Source organism: Rosa rugosa, chromosome 5 (genome assembly GCF_958449725.1).
Source record: "Rosa rugosa chromosome 5, drRosRugo1.1, whole genome shotgun sequence".
NCBI classification, from domain to species: Eukaryota; Viridiplantae; Streptophyta; class Magnoliopsida; order Rosales; family Rosaceae; genus Rosa; species Rosa rugosa.
Window position 1 is genome coordinate 45,222,812 of NC_084824.1, and position 22,397 is coordinate 45,245,208.

The 22,397-nt window shown below is 39.0% G+C and overlaps 1 protein-coding gene across 1 annotated transcript; it reads right to left on the reverse strand.

Annotated features, from left to right (window-relative positions):
• Nucleotides 1–9,203: 9,203 nt before the first annotated feature.
• LOC133708177 (protein WUSCHEL-like) lies at nucleotides 9,204–10,241 on the reverse strand. The gene has a single exon (XM_062133633.1). It carries the CDS (start codon nucleotides 10,234–10,236, stop codon nucleotides 9,589–9,591), a length of 648 nt encoding a protein of 215 aa, XP_061989617.1. The 5' UTR covers nucleotides 10,237–10,241; the 3' UTR covers nucleotides 9,204–9,588.
• Between the last annotated feature and the right edge of the window lie 12,156 nt (nucleotides 10,242–22,397).

Consider the following 22,397-nt stretch of genomic DNA (forward strand, 5'->3'; position numbering starts at 1 on the left):
GGAAAAGAGCACAACACACCCTTCACGTTTCGAGACCATACATGTAGACATCTCCCCCTGATGTCTACATCTCCCCCTGATGACTACGGTCATGGGAGTTCGGATAACTTCTGTAAACGATGCTACCAACATGTTTCTCGAAAGTGGAATTTAGGCAATAACTTAGTGAGCAAGTCTGCCACACTGTCCTCAGATCGAACCTAGTTCATTTTGATCTTGAGGAGAGTCTGTTGTTGCTGATTAAGGTTGGTGTTGTCGCTTTGATGTAGCCTTGCTTCATTTGTTCAAAACAAGCTGCATTATCCTAAATGCTTGTAGGCTCATCTATGGTAGACTTCAAACCACAATTATTCAAACATGCGTAATTATGGATCCAATCCATATACATTCACGAATCTCTTCGTGAAGAGCAATAGTCTCTGCATGGTCCGAAGATATAGCGACTAGGGTCTATTCTGTAGACCTCCAAGATATCGCAGTCTTTACCCATGGTGAACACTTAACCAGTTTGGGAATGACCTTTGTGTGGGTCAGAGAGATACCCAGCATCAGCAAAACCTTCCAAAACGCTAACTTCGTTTTGGGATGGGGAGAGGGGACGCAGGCCGGTGTTGGCGGCGTTCCTGGTGTGTGATGGGTCCGAATCCATCATCTCTCTGTAGGGATAAAGCATGCTGTTTGGCTCCAATTTTGTTGCAGCTGGTCAACAGTCTCTTTTCTTGCGCGGGCGTGCCAGCACCGTTCGGGTGCGGTCGTCGGGGGTGTCCCTTGACCTGACTTCTATCAAGCGATTGTAGACGAGGAGAGCACCAACCTCGTCGTGGGATTCTTTCTGCCTCGTGGTGAGGACTTTGCTGAAGTTTCTTCTTGTTAACACAATCGATACTCAATATTGTAGATCGAGCAGAGCGACATCACCGGGAAATGTTGAGATCTTGCTAAAGCGTGACTTTAGCTTGGCTGGGTTGCTAGGGCGTTACCCTTGCTTGGCTGGTTCTGTAACCGTTGTGGTCGCGACACTACCGTCGGCTCCCGAGGAGACTAGGACCGAAGCACGTTGACAGAGGGTTTGGTGGCACTGAAAGTCGGCTTCTGAGAAGACTAGGACTAGGAGTGTGATCACCGGTAAGAGAAAGAGAAAGAGAGGGAGAGGAGTTGCTCTTAGAGAGGTTTGCTCTAGAGAGAACTTAGATCATCTTAGAGATGTTGTTGTTGAATGTGAATGTGTGTTTTAGAATGAGAAGAGAAGGTGTTTATATAGGGAAGAAAAAGAAGAGTGAAATGATGAGTGGAAGAAAAATAATGAAAGTGGAGTATGAAAGTGATTTGTAAAATATGGAAAAGATAGAGAAATGATGAAATGAAAGCAAGGCATGAAGGTGCAAAAACATGGAAGTGATGATGATCTATTAAAGAGATTGTCTTGAAAAATATATCCAAGGAAAAGAAGAAAAGCATCTAGCTTTCTTCATGTGGGTAGGAAACATGAACATGTGAATATTGAGCTGGTTTTAGGTCAGTTTCTGCCCCTTTATTCCTTCAATTATTTCTCCAACAAGACTTCAGAATGAGCTTTCGACTTCTTCATAAAAAATGTTCCACTATGAGTGTAGATCATCCTGACAAATTTTCAGAGCTTTATTCCATGAGGTTGGGCTGGAAATGCTGCTGGACCTCTTACAGGTCCAGTTTTCCAGTTTTGCTTCTGTAGAAAATTGGACTGATTGTTTGAAGGCCTTCCACTCAAAAAAATCTCTGGCACTCTTCATAAGAAATTATCCTTGGGCTGTCTAGAATGGATCTGCAGAGTTTCAGCTCATTTCAAGTTCATTTGGTCAGTCTGCCGCCCCTCCTTCCTTGTTTAGCTCGGTTTCTCCTAGCCGAAGTAGGAAAATGTGCTAAAGTTGACTTTTCATGCTTCCATAGTAGGCTTTATTTAGCCTCTAAATATATATTTCGAACTTGTCGACAATATATAACTTGTCGACAATATATAGCTCAATTTCTCCAAGACGTGCCTTGTCAGGCCAAAATGCTCATTTTGGGTCCAAATACATGCCCATATCAATCGTACATCTCAAGTCCGAAAGATACCTTTTACACCAATCCAATGGCATCGCGTTGGCGTACAGCTATACCTTAGCTAACAAGTTCACAACATATGAGATGTCCGGTCTTGTGCATTGGGATAAGTACAATAATGCGCCAATTGTACTAAGTAAGGCACTTCTGCCTCTAGCACATCTTCGTCATCATCCTTTCGACGAAGATGATCCTTTTCAGGATCAAGACTACGGACGATCATGAGGGTGCTTGAAGATTTGACCTTGTCAAAATGCCTAAGCATCTATCAACACGATGCTCAAGTTCCAAACCGAGACATAATCGTGTTCTCCCAAAATCCTTCATCTCAAACTCGGATTTCTAGTGTTCAGCGGTTTCCCTTAACTCTTTAAGGGCTTCTAATGAAGATCATGTCCAACATGAACCGCGATAGAATCCGAAACTTGTTATGGAAACGCGTGGGCATATCCCTTCTCAATCAAGTAGTCATCTTAGTGAGCGTTTCAACCTCTTTGTAAAACGCGCTCCGTGGTCTAGAGCCACTTGACTTGGGTAAATGAAGTTCACCATGAACCTAGCTTCATGTACATTCCGTATCTAGATCCCCATAGAGATACGTAGTGACCACATTTGTAAGCTGCATGATCAGTTATTTGGAAACTACCAAACTGACAAGGTAGTGCAGTGTAGTGACATCCATTACGAGAGAGTATGTCTCATCGTAGTCGATTCCAGGGCGTTTTGTGAGAAGCCTTGCGCCATAAGGCGAGATTGCCATCTCTTTTTCTCATCACGCTTTCTAACGAAGACCCATTAGCCAATAGGTTTTATGTCAGGAGGTGTTGGCATTACTGGCTCAGAAAACCTTCCTCTTCGTTAGAGAATCCATCTTAACCTGGATCACATCTTTCCATTTAGGCCAAATCTCTCTACGTTGGCATTCATTCATCAACGGAGCGTGGTTCGATGTCATCAGACTCAACAAACTCATGCGCAACGAAATGCGCGACTACATCATCAATTATGATGGAGTTTCTATCCCACATCTCATGTACACTAGTGTAAGTTCAGAGAGCTCTATATTCTCAGGAATAGGTTCTAACGTTGAGGCGTCCCCCAACTATAACCATAACCCGGAAGATACTCATGAGAAGGATTTTGAGTGTCGATGATCAAAGGATTGCAATGTCCCAAAGTATCCTTCGAAACCCACGGGCCTCCCATGCATCCTAGCTGGGGCCATGGCCTGTAACGCCAGAGTGCCACTCTCTATGGCATTGGCGCCATGCCTACCTCTGTGTAGGGTGGCGCTACGTCCTCTCGTAGGGACGTCCATCCTTGCAGGCATGTTTGCAGCATATTTGTGTGATCTCGTCACTTTAACAGGGATCAAGATGAGACATAGTGGGGACAGACTACGACAATTCCTATCGTTCCTGTTGAACATTCGTGTTCTTATCTCCCCCTAACGACGGGAAGACTGTCTCATCAAAGTGACATCCGCAAATCTAGCGGTAAGGAGATCGCCTAGCAAGGGCATTAAGTGGCGGACGATTGTTGGAGTCTCAAATCCAACTGAGTTGCCCATTCGTCTGTAAGGACCCATCATAGAGCGTTGTGGCGGCGCAATTGGCACATAAAGGCACACTCAAATATGCGTAAGTACGATACTTGTACCCAGTCACTAGCTGTAACGCAGAGGTAGGTTGAGTGGCGGTGGGTCATAGGCGAATTAGCCTAGCTGCATGTGATATTACATCACCCCAAGCGGATATGAGGAGATTGGTGCGCATTACCAATGTTCGGATTACGATCGTAGTCGTTTCCGCGAGACCGTTTGGGTGTGTTCATGGGAATATGATGTCCAACATCAGTCCCAATACAATAACCATCGAAAGTCTTCGATGTAAACTCTCTAGCATCGTCAAGTCCAATTGACGGAATTAGGATGATCCGGGGAGTGAGCCCGTTGTCATATGATATTTGCTAGGAGTGTAGCATAAGCAGCATTTACAAGTGGACAATGGCACAACACGTGACCAGCGTGTTTGCGTGTCAACCAACATCGTGAGATATTTAAGCGTCCGCAAGTTGGTTGAATCAGTCCAGAGAATCCCTACGGATTCTATGTAAGAACATAATGAGTATTTTCATATCCTTTGCATAGGACGGTCTCAGTCCTAATTTCCCTAAGGAACGGGCTTTGTAAAACAAGCGAGAGGCTTAAGAAGCAACCAATGAGAATTTTGGTTAGGCCTGAGCGTCTGAAACGCTATTTGAAGCAAAGTGTGTGACTACATCTCCCAACATGGCGTTGGAGCCATGGGAATTAGTATGTATGGCGTCATGGCCATTGGGAGGAACAACCATGGCGTCATGCTCATGGTTGGCGCCATTGATGGCGTCATCACATGGGACTTGGGCAGCCCTATGGCGCCCCAAGACGGCTGCAGCGCCAGATGCTGCAATTGTTGCGGTCTTGCTAAGTCCAAGAATCAATTTTCGATTCTTGCTTCTTCTCACTCTGAAGAATGGATGTCCGTGTGAAGTCTTTAGTATACGGAGCATATATCATATCACGACCAGGATGACCTATCCTGTCGTGACAAAGCCAATATGTGTCTAAATCCAAGAGATCTTCTCTCATAACTTCATTGGATTTAATAGCTCGAATAGTGACATAGAGTCCACTAGAGAGACACATAAACTTCTCTAAGATGTGCCTTTGTTCGCAATCATTAGAGGCATTGCAAAGGAACTCATTTTCGTTCTCTACATGCGTTTTCGCATGGGATCCGTTGGCTATTCATAGGGCAATTTGCCCTAAGAGCGTAGAGAGTTTCTGTGACAGTAATTAAGGTGCCATTTGGCAAGTGGAACTTGGGCTATTCCATGTCCTTGAATTAATATTAATGGCCCAGCCATCGTAGTCACAAAGGTCATATGCTCAGAATCAAAAATGGAGTCATAAAGAAAAGAACTCGAAATTTTATTCATAAGCCAACGGAATACATCATTGTCTCTTAACCATTAGGAGAATCTAATCCAAATGCTAGCTAATGCAAAACAAAGGTAGTCGTTTGACTTCTTTCGGTAACTCCAAAATAAATATGACCAGGTGAGTAGAGAGATGTCGGTGGAGCAAAGCTCGCTTAAGTACCACTTATCTCAAAACCTTCCTAGACATCACACTCATTTTGGATGAGCCTATGTGAAGAAAAACTAAACCAATGACATTTACTACATAGTGTGGCAATTTCCTATTACATCTCTTGGAAAATAAAGACTTAAACAGAATTGGCGATCTATTGATCCCAGCCAAATTTGTAGTCTTCAACCCTTTACTCTAGATCATCTTCTTGATCTTCTTGTTCCACATAGTGAGCTTCTCTTGCTTCACAATATGCTTTGTAGGCGGTGACAAGTTCTTCACGAGCTCTACAAATGTGTGCCCAATGATCAGACACTCCACATCGAGAACATACATCTCTTTGCTCGAACTCCATTGATTGAGGCGCTTTGAAAGCGTCATTTAGATGGCTCTTAGTGTTGGTGGCGCCACCAACATGGCCAGAGGCGTTGCCTCCCTTTCTCTTTCCACGTTTACCTCTTCGGTTCCGTGTTCGCCTATTTTGGCGGTTACCTTCCCAAGTAGAGCGATTATAAGGACCAGAACATCCAGAAGTATCCCTAAGATTAGGGTTTCGCTCTTGGCGCCTTCTCGTAGGGGCGCGACTATAATTGGATTCCGGAATATGCTCTATTTCCACGGATCTAGAATTATAGTTCTTCACAAGGATGTTGTCATGCTTTTCAGCGACATTTATAGCTCTAATGAGCTCATGAAACCTTGTGATCCGTCCTGCAGCAACATCGATTCGATAGTTCATAGCAACCATCAATACAGAGACGGGGAAGGTAGAGAGAGTCTTCTCAATCAACATTGCATCTGTGATCTCTTTACCACAGAATTCCATTAAGGATTTAATGCGAAGTGCTTCCGAGTTGTAGTCAAGAACTGACTTGAAATCACAGAAGCGGAGGCTATGCCATCTCACTTCTAGGTCAGGAAGCAGGGAGTCACGGACGTTGTCAAATCTTTCTTCGAGTGAGACCCACAGCCTTCTAGGGTCTTCTTCATTCATACACTCGTACTGGAGCGAATCATCCATATGACGAGTCATTAGGATGATGGCTTTTGCCTTATTTGCCTCTAAGGCTGCTCTATTTGCTTCCAAAGCTTGAGCTTGCTCAACAGTTAACACGTCCTGGCTAGGCTCGAGAATCATATCCAGGATTCCATCGACCTTGAGATGCTGGCGGACATCACGAACCCACCTGTGATATCCAGAGCCAGTTGTTCCCAATGGAGCAAAGTCCAATTTGTTCAGGTTACTCATCCTGAAAGAGAACAAGAAATTAGGGTTAGTTTCGGAGCGAAATAGGCTACCACGAAAACATATAAAATTTCTGAGCGTAATCGCTTCCAAGAAATTAGGAATTTCCGAGCGTAGTCGCTTCCAAGAAATTAAATTCCAAGAGGTATTGGATTAGATCGAAACAATGACGTAAGTGGTCGATCATAAATTCTCTACAAACTCTAAGTTTGGAGATCTTAACAAGCTCTAAGCTTGGAGGGAGCACGAACCCCCACAGTTCGGCTTAATTTGGTCTCCCCTATGATGAAGAAAGGGGGGTAGAAGAAGGGAGGTTGCAAGTCCCCGAAAAAGAAGAGAAATTGAATTTAAAAACTCTAAAAAAAACGGGAACGTTTAGTAAAAAAATACCTCGAAATAGGCCGCCGGAAATTTGGCCGGAAAAAGTCACCGGAAAAAGTGGTTTGAAAAGTCGCCGGAAAGTGACGGAAGTTGGCCGGAAAAAGGTTGACCGGCACTGCTGATGTGGCACCGGTTGCTGACGTGGCAGACTGATGTTGATGTTGTTGCTGACGAGGCAGTGTGGGTCCGGTTGCTGACGTGGCGATGGGGTCCGGCTGATGACGTGGCAGTGGGTCCAGATGCTGACTTGGCAGGCTGATGTAAGTGGGCTGGGCTTTGACTTCTTCCTTTTGGGCTGGGCTGCTTCTTTCTTCTTCTTTTCTTTTTCTTTTCTTTTCTGCCAGACGATCAGGCGGTGATAGGAGCATAAAATGCGACGTTTATAATGTTTAAACCCTATATTTTGCTAAGTTATTTCCTTTATCTTGATCAATTTAACTTAATTAGTGTTTTACAGGTAAAATGGAGTCTCAAGGTCCAAAAATAGCTAAGGAGAGCATAAAGGGCGCCAAAATAATCAAGAAATGAAGAAATGGAGTTCTACTCATACTAGGAGACCTGTGGAAGCCAGGAGAAGTCTATGGAACGTCCATGAAGCATCTAGAAGTCTCAAGAAGATCACAAATCCATTACAGATTCGGAAAACTGTCAGTGCAGATCAGTCAACTTCAACGGAGTGTCAAAACTCGCTCAGAGCTCAGAAAATTATGATCTTTATATGGTTGGAAAGCTACGGATGTCTAGTTTCCAGAACTTTTTACAGCTCATCGATATCTATTTTCTAGAAGAAGTTATGATTATTTTAGTGCACTGAGGTCAAGTCTGCCCGAAATCTGTTTTGTGTCAAAGGAGTTCTAACTCAATTTTGTTTCCTCATCTTCTATCTTAGTTTGTTTTCAAACTTGAGTACCATTTGGACAGAAACTTAGACTGTTATAGTATAAATATATTATAGTATAAATATCTATATCTTGTAATAGGTACTTGAGTGTATAGATAAGTACTTGAGTGTGTAAATATAGGTATGAAGAATTGTGTGGAATAAAGTATATGGGGAAGCAACAAGCATGGCAGCTAAGCAACAAGCATGGCAGCTCTCATAATTGCAGCAACCATGTGGAGTTGCAGCTATGATCATTGAAGCCATTATAATGGACTTCTTACCATTGCATTCACACTACAATGTATTTCTATAAATACCCTATTTTGTGAGAAAAATAAATATCTCTTCCTTCATCCATCTCATCTTCTTTGTCTCTCCATCTCCTCTCCATTTTCTTTCCATTCTCTAGTCTTCTAGTTCTGCATTTTCAAGCAAAGAGGAGAAGAAGAAGAAGCCATGCAATACATCAATTTCCTAGCCGCCATCCACCCTTGTGTCGTCCCTAGAAGATTGCTTGCTTTCAAGGATCTTCAAGTTCTTCGTCTCAAGGCTTTATCATTCATCTTTCAAGGTGTATTATATCCTTTCTCTTGTTTTCTTTGTTTGATTTGGTAAGACTATGAATTCTAGTTAACAAATAATATTAAGGGCAAAGTTTAAAGCCCGTTTATATGTTTTGAAATAAAGTTGTGATTTCTATATGTTGATTTATATGTTGCTTATGTGAGATTGATCAATTGATTTTGTTTTATGGAAAACTTTCATATGTTTTTGTTCTTTGGTGCGCAACTTAGAACGATTGCATATAATTGGAGCTAGTAATTAGGTTCATGCTTTGTGACCCTAATTCGAATAAGTAGTAAAGGCTTTGGACAAAAGTCGAAATCAATTGGTTTGTGTTATTGAATAGACATGCTTTGTGTACTAGGATTAATACAATTATTGACTAAACTTTCACTTGCTCTTAATGATTTGAAACTTGAGTTTGCATGGTTGCTTTGATTGTGTGAAACCTGTTTTCAAAATATATTGGTTAGGTGCTTTGCTTGATCAATTGTGTAAAGGGAAGTAAAATAAGGGACATTGGTTGCTTTGATCTTTGTTTCTTGGTTGATATATTCTCGTCTCATAGATAACCAACTATTAGAATTGTAACCGGATTTCTTGCATATGGATGTAGTTTTGATCTTTGTTCCTTACGTTCCACCCTTGTAAATGTGTTTTTACATTCTCTTTATTTTATTTAATTTTAAATCCGATTCTATAATCATAAACCCCCCCCTTATTTGTGTTCACTTGTATATATTTTCTTTTCTTTCTATTCTTTTTGTAAATAATACTTTATTATTTTAATTCTTTATTTGTTTACACAATTACAGGTGTACCCTCATTCCCCGGATAGAACGATCCCTACTTTCTTTATACTAACATTCGACAACAGGGTTAAATTGCGTGCTACTTTGAGCGTGTCAGCAACCCAATTCAGAATATAATCAGATTTGCTTTCTCTTTCCCTATTTCTTTTTATTTTTCAATTTTTCTCTTTTGTTTTTATTTTAGGATTTGTTTTCGTAAATGTCTTCTATCTATGCTTACTTATTTCATTGCATGCTTTTAATTGATTACATTGAGGATAATGCAATATTTAAGTGTGGGGGAAGGGATTTATATTTTTGTCTTTCATTTTGAATCCTATAAATATTTTTGTCTTTCATTTTGAGTCCTATAAATATTTTTGAGTCCTATATATTAAAAAAAAAAAAAAAAAAAAAATGCATTCATTCAGTCTTATTAAATTCAGCTATTTACAAAAAAAAAAAAAAATAATAATAATAATAATAATAATAATAATAATACACTGTACTATGCCAAATCAGCAGCTCCGGAGGAGTTGAGACTGAGCTCAAGGGAAATGCGAGAGCCACCGCCATAACCGCTACCTCCCTCGGAAGTAGTCTTCATGTTGCCAAAGATGTCCTCACCATGCATGGGGAACAGTGGAAGGGTTTCAATCTCCTGGTGATCTTCTCCTCGATGTTTCATGAAAGTAGAACTAGTTGACCCAAAATTGAGATTAATGGATCCATCAACACCAATAGAACTAGTTGACCCAAAATTGAGATCAATGGATCCACCAAAACCAGTAGAACTAGTTGACCCAAAATTGAGACTAATGGATCCACTAGCATCAGTAGAACTAGTTCCCATGGGCACATGAACATCCGAAGTGAACCTCTTCTTCTGCCTCTCCCGAGACTTGTGGTTCTGGAACCAATAATAGACGTTCTTGTTCTCGACCTTTCCGTACTGTTTCAGCTGGAGACAGATCCCCTGAACCTGCTCTGGAGTTGGGTTCTTAACTCCATTGTCATAAAACTCCTTGAGGATTCTTATCTGATCTGGAGTAGGAACCCACCTGGTACTGCTCCGCCTGCAATGCATGGTAGCACTGCTCCCGGCTGCTTTGTTGCTTCCTCCATCCTCCGTTGGTTGCTGGGTTTGTGGTTCCATTAATAATGGGTTGAGAGAATGAGAGAATTGAAGAGTGGTGCTGATGAGTGATTAAGAAAGATTGGAGTTGATGAAATGATTTTTTCGGTTGGGGATTTGGGTTTAAACAAGCAATAGCTGAAAGCATGCCATAAATCAAGGAAAAGAAAGGACGCGTGGGGGAATCAAACGGATCTCGAGGATCTGTGACAGACAAGCTACAGCCGAAAGTAGATCTAATTGCCGTAAATCAAGGAAAAGAAAGGACGCGTGGGGGAACCAAACGGTTCTCGAGGAGCTGTGACAGACAAGCTACAGCCGAAAGTAGATCTAATTAACGTAAATCAAGGAAAAGAAAGGACGCGTGGGGGAATCAAACGGTTCTCGAGGAGCTGTGACAGACAAGCTACAGCCGAAAGTAGATCTAATTAACGTAAATCAAGGAAAAGAAAGGACGCGTGGGGGAATCAAACGGTTCTCGAGGAGCTGTGACAGACAAGCTACAGTCAAAAGCAGATCTAAATGCCATAAATCAAGGAAAAGAAAGGAATTTTTACACGTGGGGGAGTTTTTCATGTGCATACGTGTTTCTTGGGCCGTGAACTGTCATAACTCTTCTCCTTCCCGGAGAAGCTATGTTAAAACCATGTGCCTGTTGAAATTTCTACCATATTTTGTGCTCTATATATACCTCCTTTTTTGTCTCCTCCGAATTTTACTAGGGTTTGTTTAAGTGTGCAGTTTCAAAAATTCCTTCTCCTTCCTCATGGTTCGAACCAAGGTTACAGCTCGCATGGGCGTAAATCAACGCTGTGTTCTCTCTTTGGAGGAAGAAGGTCGTCAAGCGGCCGCTTGCGCTGGCCTCACTCATCCTGGGGACCGTCGTCCTACACGAGAGCGTACCCGCAGTCCCCCTCATCTGCCTCGTCGATCTCCCAGATTGCATCCCGGCGAGTCCTCTTCCTCCCCAGCTGCTCATGCTCCTCGGCCTGTGGCCACCCTGGAAAGTTTGTCTGAATCGATCGATGCTCTGCGTTCCTTTCTACGCAATGATATTATGGTGACAGATTGGCGAGTCACATGCATGATCGATTACATCTCTGAGATGAATTTCTCTTTGATCCGCTGTCACACTGCAATGAACAAGCTTGTTCAGGAAGTCCAAAACATGCAGAGTTATCCTCCTGGGTTTCCTCACAAGGACGCTACTGCATCACACCATAAGGACCCTCCTCCGGAGGCTGAAACCAGCAAGAAGGCTGCCACTCGCCTGCATACCGCTCCTCCAAAGGAGTAAATGGAGGTACAAGTCTAGGCTGAAAGACTTTAAACATTAAGCGCTGCATGGGAGGCAACCCATTTCAACCGTAGCTGTGGAGGAGCCATCAACGCAGATTTGCTCTCTTAAACTCTATCTCCTCTATTACTATTTTCTGATTGTATCTATGTTATTTGAGTTTTTAGTTTTTGTTTTTAGGTTTTCTTGAGTTAATCATTCCATTCACATGATAATTGTTCATTGCATGCTCTAACTTGTTTAACATTGAGGACAATGTATGATTTAAGTGTGGGGGGAAGGATTAATGCTTGTAGTTAGTTTTTGTCATAAAAAGAAAACAAAATAAAAAATCAGAAAAATCAGAAAATTAAAAAAAATTAAATTAAAAAAAAAAAAAAATTCGTTAACTTTGTTTTAGGTTTTATATTCATGTTTCGGTTTTTGTTTATCTTTGTTCTTTATTTTGTTTGTTTGTTTATTATTAGAGTCAAAATGAATTTTGGGCAAATATCTTCTTCATCGTAGGCGCATCCAATGGGATGTGATGTCTAAGGTCTAGTTTGGATATGAGAAGTGCTAACAAAGGGTCTCGTCCCCTGTCAATCAAGTGAGCTGAGCTCCGCCAAAATCGTTCCTCTCTTCACCTGGTCATGTTCCAAAGGAGTTACCGAAAGGAGAAGATAAATATCCCTAAGTCCAAAACGTTGTTTTTCTTGTATGTTGCGTCACTTTATGTGTTGTTCTTGTTTTTGTTTTGTTTTGAGTCTTAGGATGCCCTTTTAACTGTCTAGGATGAGCTTATTGATGTGCTCATATTTTCCTATATTGTTGTGCCTCTTAATCTTGATATTTATGTTTAGTTCTCCTTGTTTATAGTCTATTTACTTAGTTTAGTGTGTTTATAGGTATGAAGAGCAAGGATGAGAAAAAGAAGGAAAAAGAGAGGAAAAGGATTGAGGGTGCTTTGCAATCCTAAAAACTGAAGCAGCCTCTGCAGAACAGCCAACTTTGAGGATTAAACTGTACTGATCCAGAGACAACCAGAAAACGAGCCTTATATGCACGGAAAGCCCCGAATGTCTAGTTTCTGGAGAATTTTACGGTTCGTGATTTCGATATCCCTAGAGGGAGATATGGCAGTTTAAGTACAGACAGTCCAGTCGATACGTGAATCTGTGATGTGTTTCCAAGAGCTCGAGTTTTCAAGACCTGAATGACTTAGCAAAATTCTGGGAAAATTGACATAGCATTATGGACCGTTTGAGATCCCAAACATATGTTTCCTTGGAATTTTAGGGTGCCACATCACCTTTATTTTGTGCTAAGTTATTAAGGAGTTCCAGAGGCCTAAAGCAAGAAGGAAAAGTTGCACCTTATAAAAGGAGAATGTGTCAAGATAGAGAGGGACCATTCAATATCAGATTTTCATCAAAGGAAGCTGCTGCCATCGCCCTGTTCACCTTCCATCTCCATTTAATAAGTTCTTTTATGTTTTTAAGATTTTCTATTATGTTTTCTTTGAACATGAGTAGCTAAACTCCTTTTCTAGGGCTAGGATGAGGCCCTAGCATGATTGTTTACATGTTTTGATATTCAATTTATGGATTATTAGTTTCTTTTTAGATGAATTCTTAATCTCTGCTTGAATTGTGCTTATGTTAAAGTTCTATTGATTCGCGACCTTTAGGGCTTTGCATCTAGTTATCAGAAGATGAATTTGAGGCATAGCTGCAATATAATTCATATTAGCTTCATGTGATTAAGAATTGTAAATTACATTATTACTTGAGAAAGAATAATGATTTGCTTGATTTCCTTGTTTTCTAAAACGTAATGAGTCCTGCATGTTAAATTTATACCTGAGAAGGATAAACTGCATAGTTAGGATATACGACCTTTACCCGAGAGGGAGAGAATCATGCACTTAAGGAAAACTATGGTCTAGAGTACCTGAGAAGGACTTAGATACGGGAATTATCATCTGGAGAAACGAAAGAATCCATTGGTTGGTTCAAAACGTAGATAAGATTGCTTGTGGTTGATTCCGACACCCTAGGCTCATCATCATCATATTTTTACTTCTAATCATTATAAACTCTTTTCAATTTCAGTTTATTTAGATTCACTTTTTAAGTTTCTGTTTTCAAGTTATTTTCCCATTATCAACAACTCTTTTCAAAACCGTGAAAATCATAGTCTTAGTTTGAGTCATTGTGTGTGTCTTAATCGATTTGTGTTTCTTGTTTTGTGTGTTTTTGGTTTTAATTAATTTAGGTTTTCATATTGTGAATTGACTTAATATCCTCGTGGGAACGACAACCCCTTCTCTTCCATTACTATACTACATCCACCCTGTATACTTGCAGGAATTCCATCACTTATATCTCTGAAATTAAGGCTAAAAGAGGATCACAAGATTGGGATAATATTTGATGATATTCTTTGGTTAATTATGATTTATGAAAAGCATATGAATGTGTAGTAGATATGGTGCATGCGTAACTTTGGTACAGAATATGAACATGTGGATGATAAGTTATGATTCATAATAACCCTTGTGAGAATTTGAGTCATGTGCCCTTTCTTTGTTGAGTGATTAATGAAAAAAAAATGAATTACTCTTATTTTCTTGGCGATGATTTTGTTGATCTCATTATTCTTTCATCTTGATTGATTACATGCCATAGATTAAGTTTGATGGACTAGAGAATGCTAGAATTCACTTTTATGCATGTTGAAACTTTTATCAATACATGTCCCTGATTTCGGAAAGGATTAAAGGCACTTAGGATTTTTACCACCATAGCCAAATATAGCATGTTTCCCTATTTGTGCCCGTCGTGGGACTCCCCTAGTTTAACCATTTTGAGCTTACATTGAGCCTTTTTATTTCATCACCCTCAAAATTCCTTAACCCTTAACCTTAGTATAGTTATATCTTTACCCTTTGTTCTAAAGACTTAGTGGAGCATATTTTTGAGACTTTGCTTGGAGTTTTGGCGTCAAGAAAGACTTTTGAAGACATGAAGAAGTTCAAGTGTGGGGGTAGACTTGTCCATATGTAATGTTTGTATGTATTTGCCGAAAAAAAAAAAAATCGAAAGAAAAAAGAAAAGAAAAGAAAAGAATATTACGGCAAAATAAAAAATAAAAAAAATTGTGTTATTGTTTATGTTTATGGATTTTAGTCCCCTATACTTAGTGGATTTAGAGTTTGTTTTAAAGTGAAGGCCCATTGTTGAGAAATTTGGTCTTTGTCCAATTCACACTTGTTCAAGAGAAGGTTAGAATGAAGCATAGGCCCAACATGATGCCACTTGGCCCTTTTATAAAGCTTTGGAGGATACATGGCGTCATGTTTTGCATGGTGGATTCGAAATTTAGTCTCTCTACATTAATAAGTGCTCTACTAGGTTTTTAGGATACTTTGTGATTTTCCTATCCCTTTATTTCTTTAAACCTTAAGCCTTGGCCCCATTACAACCCTTTATAAAGACCTTTTTGATCCTTAAAATGGGACAGCCTTTGATCTGTGGAGATGAGTTTTAAAAGTTGAACCTATGGCTTGGGTCTATTTGTGCAAGTAGTTGATATCTTTCATGAGATCTTGAAAAATTATATTCACAAAAAGCTTTTCATTTCTTATATATGTGAGCTATTTGATTGCCTCAAAATATTTTCTCTCACATATAATTGAGTGATTATAAGCTTTTAAGCATGAGCCTTGAATCTGAGAGAAGAAAGAGTGATATATCCATGTGAGGTTTGAATCATGACTTGTTTGAAATATGTTGAGCTCCACTCACCACCATTGTTTACTCCCAAGTCTTACATGCTTATATGTGGATTATATTTTGTAATTAGCTCTTGAATATCTTGATGATGTGATTCTTGGTTAAGTGCTAGTCTTGGTGACTTGAAAGTATGAGATTTTTGAGACAATATGTTAAAGGGCAATAGAGGTCTTTGTGATGTCAACATCTTGGTCTTTGTCTTTGAATTTAGTTTTTGTTTTAGTCTTTTATGTGTGACGTTTTTCTTCTTTGTGTTTTGCTTTGTGTTTTACGTTTTTTGGTTTCTTTGAGTCTTTGTGTTTTTGTTTCCATACTTAGTCAATTTTTCGTTGGTTTCTTTGTTTTGTGTCTTAGTCTTTTTGGTTTGTTAGTTTTTGATTTTGCTAAGGGACTAGCAAAAGCTAAGTGTGGGGGAATTTGATAGGAGCATAAAATGCGACGTTTATAATGTTTAAACCCTATATTTTGCTAAGTTATTTCCTTTATCTTGATCAATTTAACTTAGTTAGTGTTTTACAGGTAAAATGGAGTCTCAAGGTCCAAAAATGGCTAAGGAGAGCATAAAGGGCGCCAAAATAATCAAGAAATGAAGAAATGGAGTTCTACTCATACTAGGAGACCTGTGGAAGCCAGGAGAAGTCTATGGAACGTCCATGAAGCATCTAGAAGTCTCAAGAAGATCACAAATCCATTACAGATTCGGAAAACTGTCAGTGCAGATCAGTCAACTTCAACGGAGTGTCAAAAATCGCTCAGAGCTTCGAAAATTATGATCTTTATATGGTTGGAAAGCTACGGATGTCTAGTTTCCAGAACTTTTTACAGCTCATCGATATCTATTTTCTAGAAGAAGTTATGATTATTTTAGTGCACTGAGGTCAAGTCTGCCGGAAATCTGTTTTGTGTCAAAAATCTGTTTTGTGTCAAAGGAGTTCTAACTCAATTTTGTTTCTTCATCTTCTATCTTAGTTTGTTTTCAAACTTGAGTACCATTTGGACAGAAACTTAGACTGTTATAGTATAAATATATTATAGTATAAATATCTCTATCTTGTAATAGGTACTTGAGTGTATAGATAAGTACTTGAGTGTGTAAATATAGGTATGAAGAATTGTGTGGAATAAAGTATATGGGGAAGCAACAAGCATGGCAGCTAAGCAACAAGCATGGCAGCTCTCATAATTGCAGCAACCATGTGGAGTTGCAGCTATGATCATTGAAGCCATTATAATGGACTTCTTACCATTGCATTCACACTACAATGTATTTCTATAAATACCCTATTTTGTGAGAAAAATAAATATCTCTTCCTTCATCCATCTCATCTTCTTTGTCTCTCCATCTCCTCTCCATTTTCTTTCCATTCTCTAGTCTTCTAGTTCTGCATTTTCAAGCAAAGAGGAGAAGAAGAAGAAGCCATGCAATACATCAATTTCCTAGCCGCCATCCACCCTTGTGTCGTCCCTAGAAGATTGCTTGCTTTCAAGGATCTTCAAGTTCTTCGTCTCAAGGCTTTATCATTCATCTTTCAAGGTGTATTATATCCTTTCTCTTGTTTTCTTTGTTTGATTTTGTAAGACTATGAATTCTAGTTAACAAATAATGTTAAGGGCAAAGTTTAAAGCCCGTTTATATGTTTTGAAATAAAGTTGTAATTTCTTTATGGTTGTTTTCTATGTTGCTTATGTGAGATTGATCAATTGATGTTGTTTTATGGAAAACTTTTATATGTTTTTGTTCTTTGGTGCGCAACTTAGAATGATTGCATATAATTGGAGCTAGTAATTAGGTTCATGCTTTGTGACCCTAATTCGAATAAGTAGTAAAGGCTTTGGACAAAAGTCGAAATCAATTGGTTTGTGTTATTGAATAGACATGCTTTGTGTACTAGGATTAATACAATTATTGACTAAACTTTCACTTGCTCTTAATGATTTGAAACTTGAGTTTGCATGGTTGCTTTGATTGTGTGAAACCTGTTTTCAAAATATATTGGTTAGGTGCTTTGCTTGATCAATTGTGTAAAGGGAAGTAAAATAAGAGACATTGGTTGCTTTGATCTTTGTTTCTTGGTTGATATATTCTCCTCTCATAGATAACCAACTATTAGAATTGTAACCGGATTTCTTGGATATAGATGTAGTTTTGATCTTTGTTCCTTACGTTCCACCCTTGTAAATGTGTTTTTACATTCTCTTTATTTTATTTTATTTTAAATCCGATTCTATAATCTTAAACCCCCCCCTTATTTGTGTTCACTTGTATATATTTTCTTTTCTTTCTATTCTTTTTGTAAATAATACTTTATTATTTTAATTATTTATTTGTTTACACAATTACAGGTGTACCCTCATTCCCCGGATAGAACGATCCCTACTTTCCATATACTAACATTTGACAACAGGGTTAAATTGCGTGCTACTTTGAGCGTGTCAGGCGGCCGGTTCGGATGTTTCCCGGCCGGTTCCGGTGATGGTTTTTCCGGTTCCCGGAATTTGGGGACGAGGTTCAGCTACTGACAAAATATGGCAGTGGAAGGTGGACGGGAAGATGGCAAACCAGGCAAGAGATCTTCGAATTCTTCTTGGGAGGCCGGTTTGGTCACTTCCGGTGGCCGGTTCAGGTCGATTCCGGCCGGTTCTGGGGGCAGCGCCGCCGGTTCTGGGCTCCTGGAATCGAGTTCTTTAAGGTGTGAGGTGGAGGCAGAAAAGGCTTCAAGGTTTTGTATTCGGATTCAAGGTTGTTAGCTTCTTGAATCAGGGTTTGGCTATTCGTTTCAGGGTTAGAGCTTCGTGCTGATAACGTGTTATAGAGAAACTGAAATTGAGAGGAATTTGCTGTGTATTCTCATTGATAATAGGGGCCTCTTTATATAGAGGATTACAATGCATAGAATCTCAATCATACAAGGAAAGTAATCGTACATTGAATAGGAATCTAGATCCTTCTAATTTAACCCTATTACCACTAGGTCAAGTAACCTAGAGTTTGGGCCAAACACAGAAAAGAGATTTCCTTAAACATCATATTAATTATCAGAAATATATTCATATATGTATACAAAGAATTAAATTGAAAGCAATGAAAAATAAATAACAAGAAAAAAGATTAATGGAAGTCAGTGGAAAAAAAAAAGGAAGGGAAGAATCGAGAAGGGGGGAAGCCAGAAAAGAAAAAGAAAAGAGGACATAACTGTCGCCGCGTTTTCATACCACCGCCGCCGATTCCGGCCACCGTCAGCGGAAATTCTCGTATAAATCTCTTCCTCACGTCACGAGCAACACATCTATATAAGTTTCCACCCTATCTCCATCTATAAGTGACGAATCAAATAAAAATTCTAATGAAAGTTTACGTTTTCCGACCAAACGGTGAGTAATCCGGCGAAACCTCAAGGTTTAAAGTTGTTCCACCTCCTTTAGGCTGTCTATTGAATATAATTTGCAAGTTTTTGTCAAAGTTTTGAATCGTGACAGTTGCTATCTCATTTTCTATTAATTCGGGTTTGATAGTGTTTCAGTAAGCGTCAGCTTCACCTATCAAGTAAAATATACTAGCGACAAGAGGGAGACCGCAGTTGGTGGTCTTCGCTCCTCTGATGCTTAAGTCAGTCAATGTATTTATGTTGACAGACTGACATTAGGTAAGTAATTAATGCGTAATGAATGAGAAGAGAAGAGTGGACCTTTTATAGGTGGAATGGATAGTCATGAACTCCATTTAGTTTCCGATGTGGGATTGATAGGGATCAGTTTGTGCCTTCTGATGCCTACACGAGGCTGTCTTGGTGCAGCGCGTGACGGCGCGTCAAGGGTGATCTTGGTTTGAGCTCAGACAATGGCTTTTTTTTTTTTTTAATGAAGTGGGGAGAGGACTAACTCCTCATCCTTCCCCAAGATATTATTGAAAATAATAGAAAAGTACATATGGGACAGAGGACCAAGCCAAATTAACAAGAGCCCTAAACAAATAGAACATTCCAGAAAATTCCACTACCAAAGAACCAACCCCTTCCCATGTAGACACAGCTTGCATGCTAGTGTTTCCGAATGTTACACCCATGGTGGCGTTAAGGTGTGTGGAGGTGGCCTGAAGCAGGCCTAAGGCCTAGCTAATTATGCTTGATAATGCTCAGGTATGTACATAGCTCACTGAGCTTGAGTTGTGATGATTTGCAATGATGGGTGATGGTGATGAATCAACTAGTTGTGGTGGTGTATTGGTGTTTGTCTGTTTTGGTTTCCTAAGGATTTGATTTCAATGCAGGATCGGTTTTGACATTTTGGAGGCTTGAGGTAAACAATTACAATATAACCTTACAAAAAATTAGCAGCTATTATTTATATAACCTACTTTTTGGTTCATATTTAAACATTCATTGCAAAAATTGAAAGAAAAAAAAATTTAATAATATATATAAAAGATATAAATGTATTTGTTTGCTATTTGAAGGATGAATGAAAGTTTTTTTATCTTCAAAAGAAAATTGAACAAATGATCTAATGAAAAAAACATGTTCAGTACTATAGAACCCCAGAAAAAAAAAAATTCTAAAGCTATATGTGTAATTCAAAACTAAGTTGTTCAAAAAACCACACAACTGTAACCATTGAACTAGAGTAGCGACGTGTGATTTTCTTGACAAGATTCACATATAAAAATGGATCAGAGGCTCACCGAAGACCAATGGCCTAAGGCCGACTCAGGTTGCACCCCTTAGGGCCGGCCCTGTTTCAATGATTCTTAGGTCTAACTTGGGTGGTTAGTCGTGGCTAATGCTTGTAGAACATGATGAATATACCAGTTTTGTTCCTAATGGGCGTCATAGTGTGGAGCGGCATGAGTAGTGGTTGGTGTCAAGCATTATATGATGGTTCTCAAGTTTGAAAATGGTATTGTGGATAATGGAGAAACGTTGTGGACTCTAAAACACTTTCCACATGATATATGATTTGTATTGAAGTTCTGTACTTTGATAAAAAATAATAATAATAATAATAATAATTAACAAAAAAACCTAAAACGTTTTCTTTCATCAAAGGCGAATTGAAATCATTTTTCTCTACATTACTAGAAAAACTGCAATTGGTTTGATCACTTGGAAAAATAATCTCTAATATACTTTAAGATGTTAACGTTCACATTACAAAATAAAAGACTAGAATTGGTCAATCACAAATTAGGCAAACAAGCATATTATCCCTCACTCTAAAAGTGAACTAAGAATAATCGGACCAAAGAAAAAAAAAAAACAACAATAATCATGTCAAAAGATGCCATAAAAAAATGTGTCGATTGCCGAACATCTTCAAAATGGAAAAACATATATTTTTTTTTCTTTTTGAAATATCTCACACCAATGAGAACAAAAAAGAAAGAAGAAACTCATCGCAATTGGCCTTGGCTTTCCAAAAAGTAAAAGAAAAGCTAGAAAGAAAAAGAATATTAGGAGAGAAACTTAGCTAGGGGACGCTATGCAACTATGGAAGCGTGCTTTTTTCCTATATCTCTCCCCCACCCCAACTCCCTCCACCATTCACACAGTACAGTACAGTACTCAGTGTCCAACATTTGACTATTCCCACTTCCCAAATCCCCCTATACGAAGCTAGATTTGATGTTCGCGTGGGCTGTTTGCCTTGTTTGTGCCTTGTGGGGCACTTCATTTGTCAAATCCAGTCTTTTCTGCGTTCCATTATGTTATTAGGGTTCTTCTTTTCATACTACGCGTGGCCTCGTCTGTATGGCTGTGATCCTTGTGTGCCCTAACGTTGGTCGCTGTGAGGTGCTTTAAATCTGCTGGGTTTCACACGCATTGCTCAGTTATCAAAAAAGAGCAACTGAATATAGAAATACAGAACTTCGTTGCGAGAAAATGTGAGGAATTTCGGTTGCAGGCCACTGCTGCTTGAAAGTTCTTGCTCCAACCATATTTTTCAACCTCACTGCCAAAAAAAAAAAAAAAAAACCATATTTTTCAACCAGGGTTCTCCTTGAGATATCAAATTTTCATGAATGGACTGTTTTTGTTTCCATTGTCTACAACGACGATGGAGCAAAAAGTAAGGTTGTAATTTGACGGTTTTGGGTGGCGGGCGATGAACTTGATAGGTCATCTTATGTTAAATATCTGATGAATAATGCATGGGTTGATGACAGTCGAATCAAAAGGGCCTTTCCACCACCAACTCTCCAGGAAACATGGCATGTTGATCAACACCGTCACACTAAGCATTTGTTGGTATTAAGAAATTAATAAATAACTATGATTAATTTAAAACCTAATCCCTAGTTTAGGGCTTTAGGCCATATATATTTTGGCCTTTGTATAATGGCAACAGTTGAACATCTTGTCAATGAAAAGTTAAAGGAAGTTGTTATCAACAATAAATCGTATAAATTCTAATTCTAATATTTAAAGAAAAATTGGAAATAAAAGATAAAAGAATAAATTTTCAACATTATATGAATTAGGTAGAGGATCGATGATAAATGCTTTAATTATCCATCAGTTAATTACCTGCAAGTAGGATTATAGAAAAATTTTCAGACCTAAAATTTACAGCTAAGTATTGAATTTTAATATTTCAAAGTGGAACATTTTACTATTCCAAGAAAGAGGATTGTTTTACCCTCCAAATCACCTAGAGGCTAGAGCAGTTCTAAGACATGCTACAGGCCCCTCGAAAAGGTCTTTGGTTGTTTGGTGGCAAACGTCAAACTTAACAGATGAAGATGCTGAAAATGACTAATATTACAACATCTATGCATGAAGTTTCATATTTTTGTTAATTATTTTCGTATTGAATTAAACATTCGAAATAACTAGGCACCGATAAGATCTTAACCTCCAAAATCACAATTATTTGATGTAGGAGTGGGACAACACCTTTGTTTCTCGTATATCATCCTCACATGTGAGATATGACCTTATTATAAGTGAATTAATCTACTCTTTTATTGGGTGGAAGTTGAAATAACTGAGTAAAAGTGGAGAAAATCATAAGAAGTACAAAAGGTGTGGGCAAATCAGTGTAATATGATTTCTTGGGGAGCAGACTGCAAAACGAAAAGAAATCTCACGTGCAGCATAGATGAGCCCGACATA

Coding starts and splice junctions, on each gene's coding strand:
- LOC133708177 (XM_062133633.1), bottom strand. CDS start 10,236: ATGGAACCACAAACCCAGCAACCAACGGAGGATGGAGGAAGCAACAAA.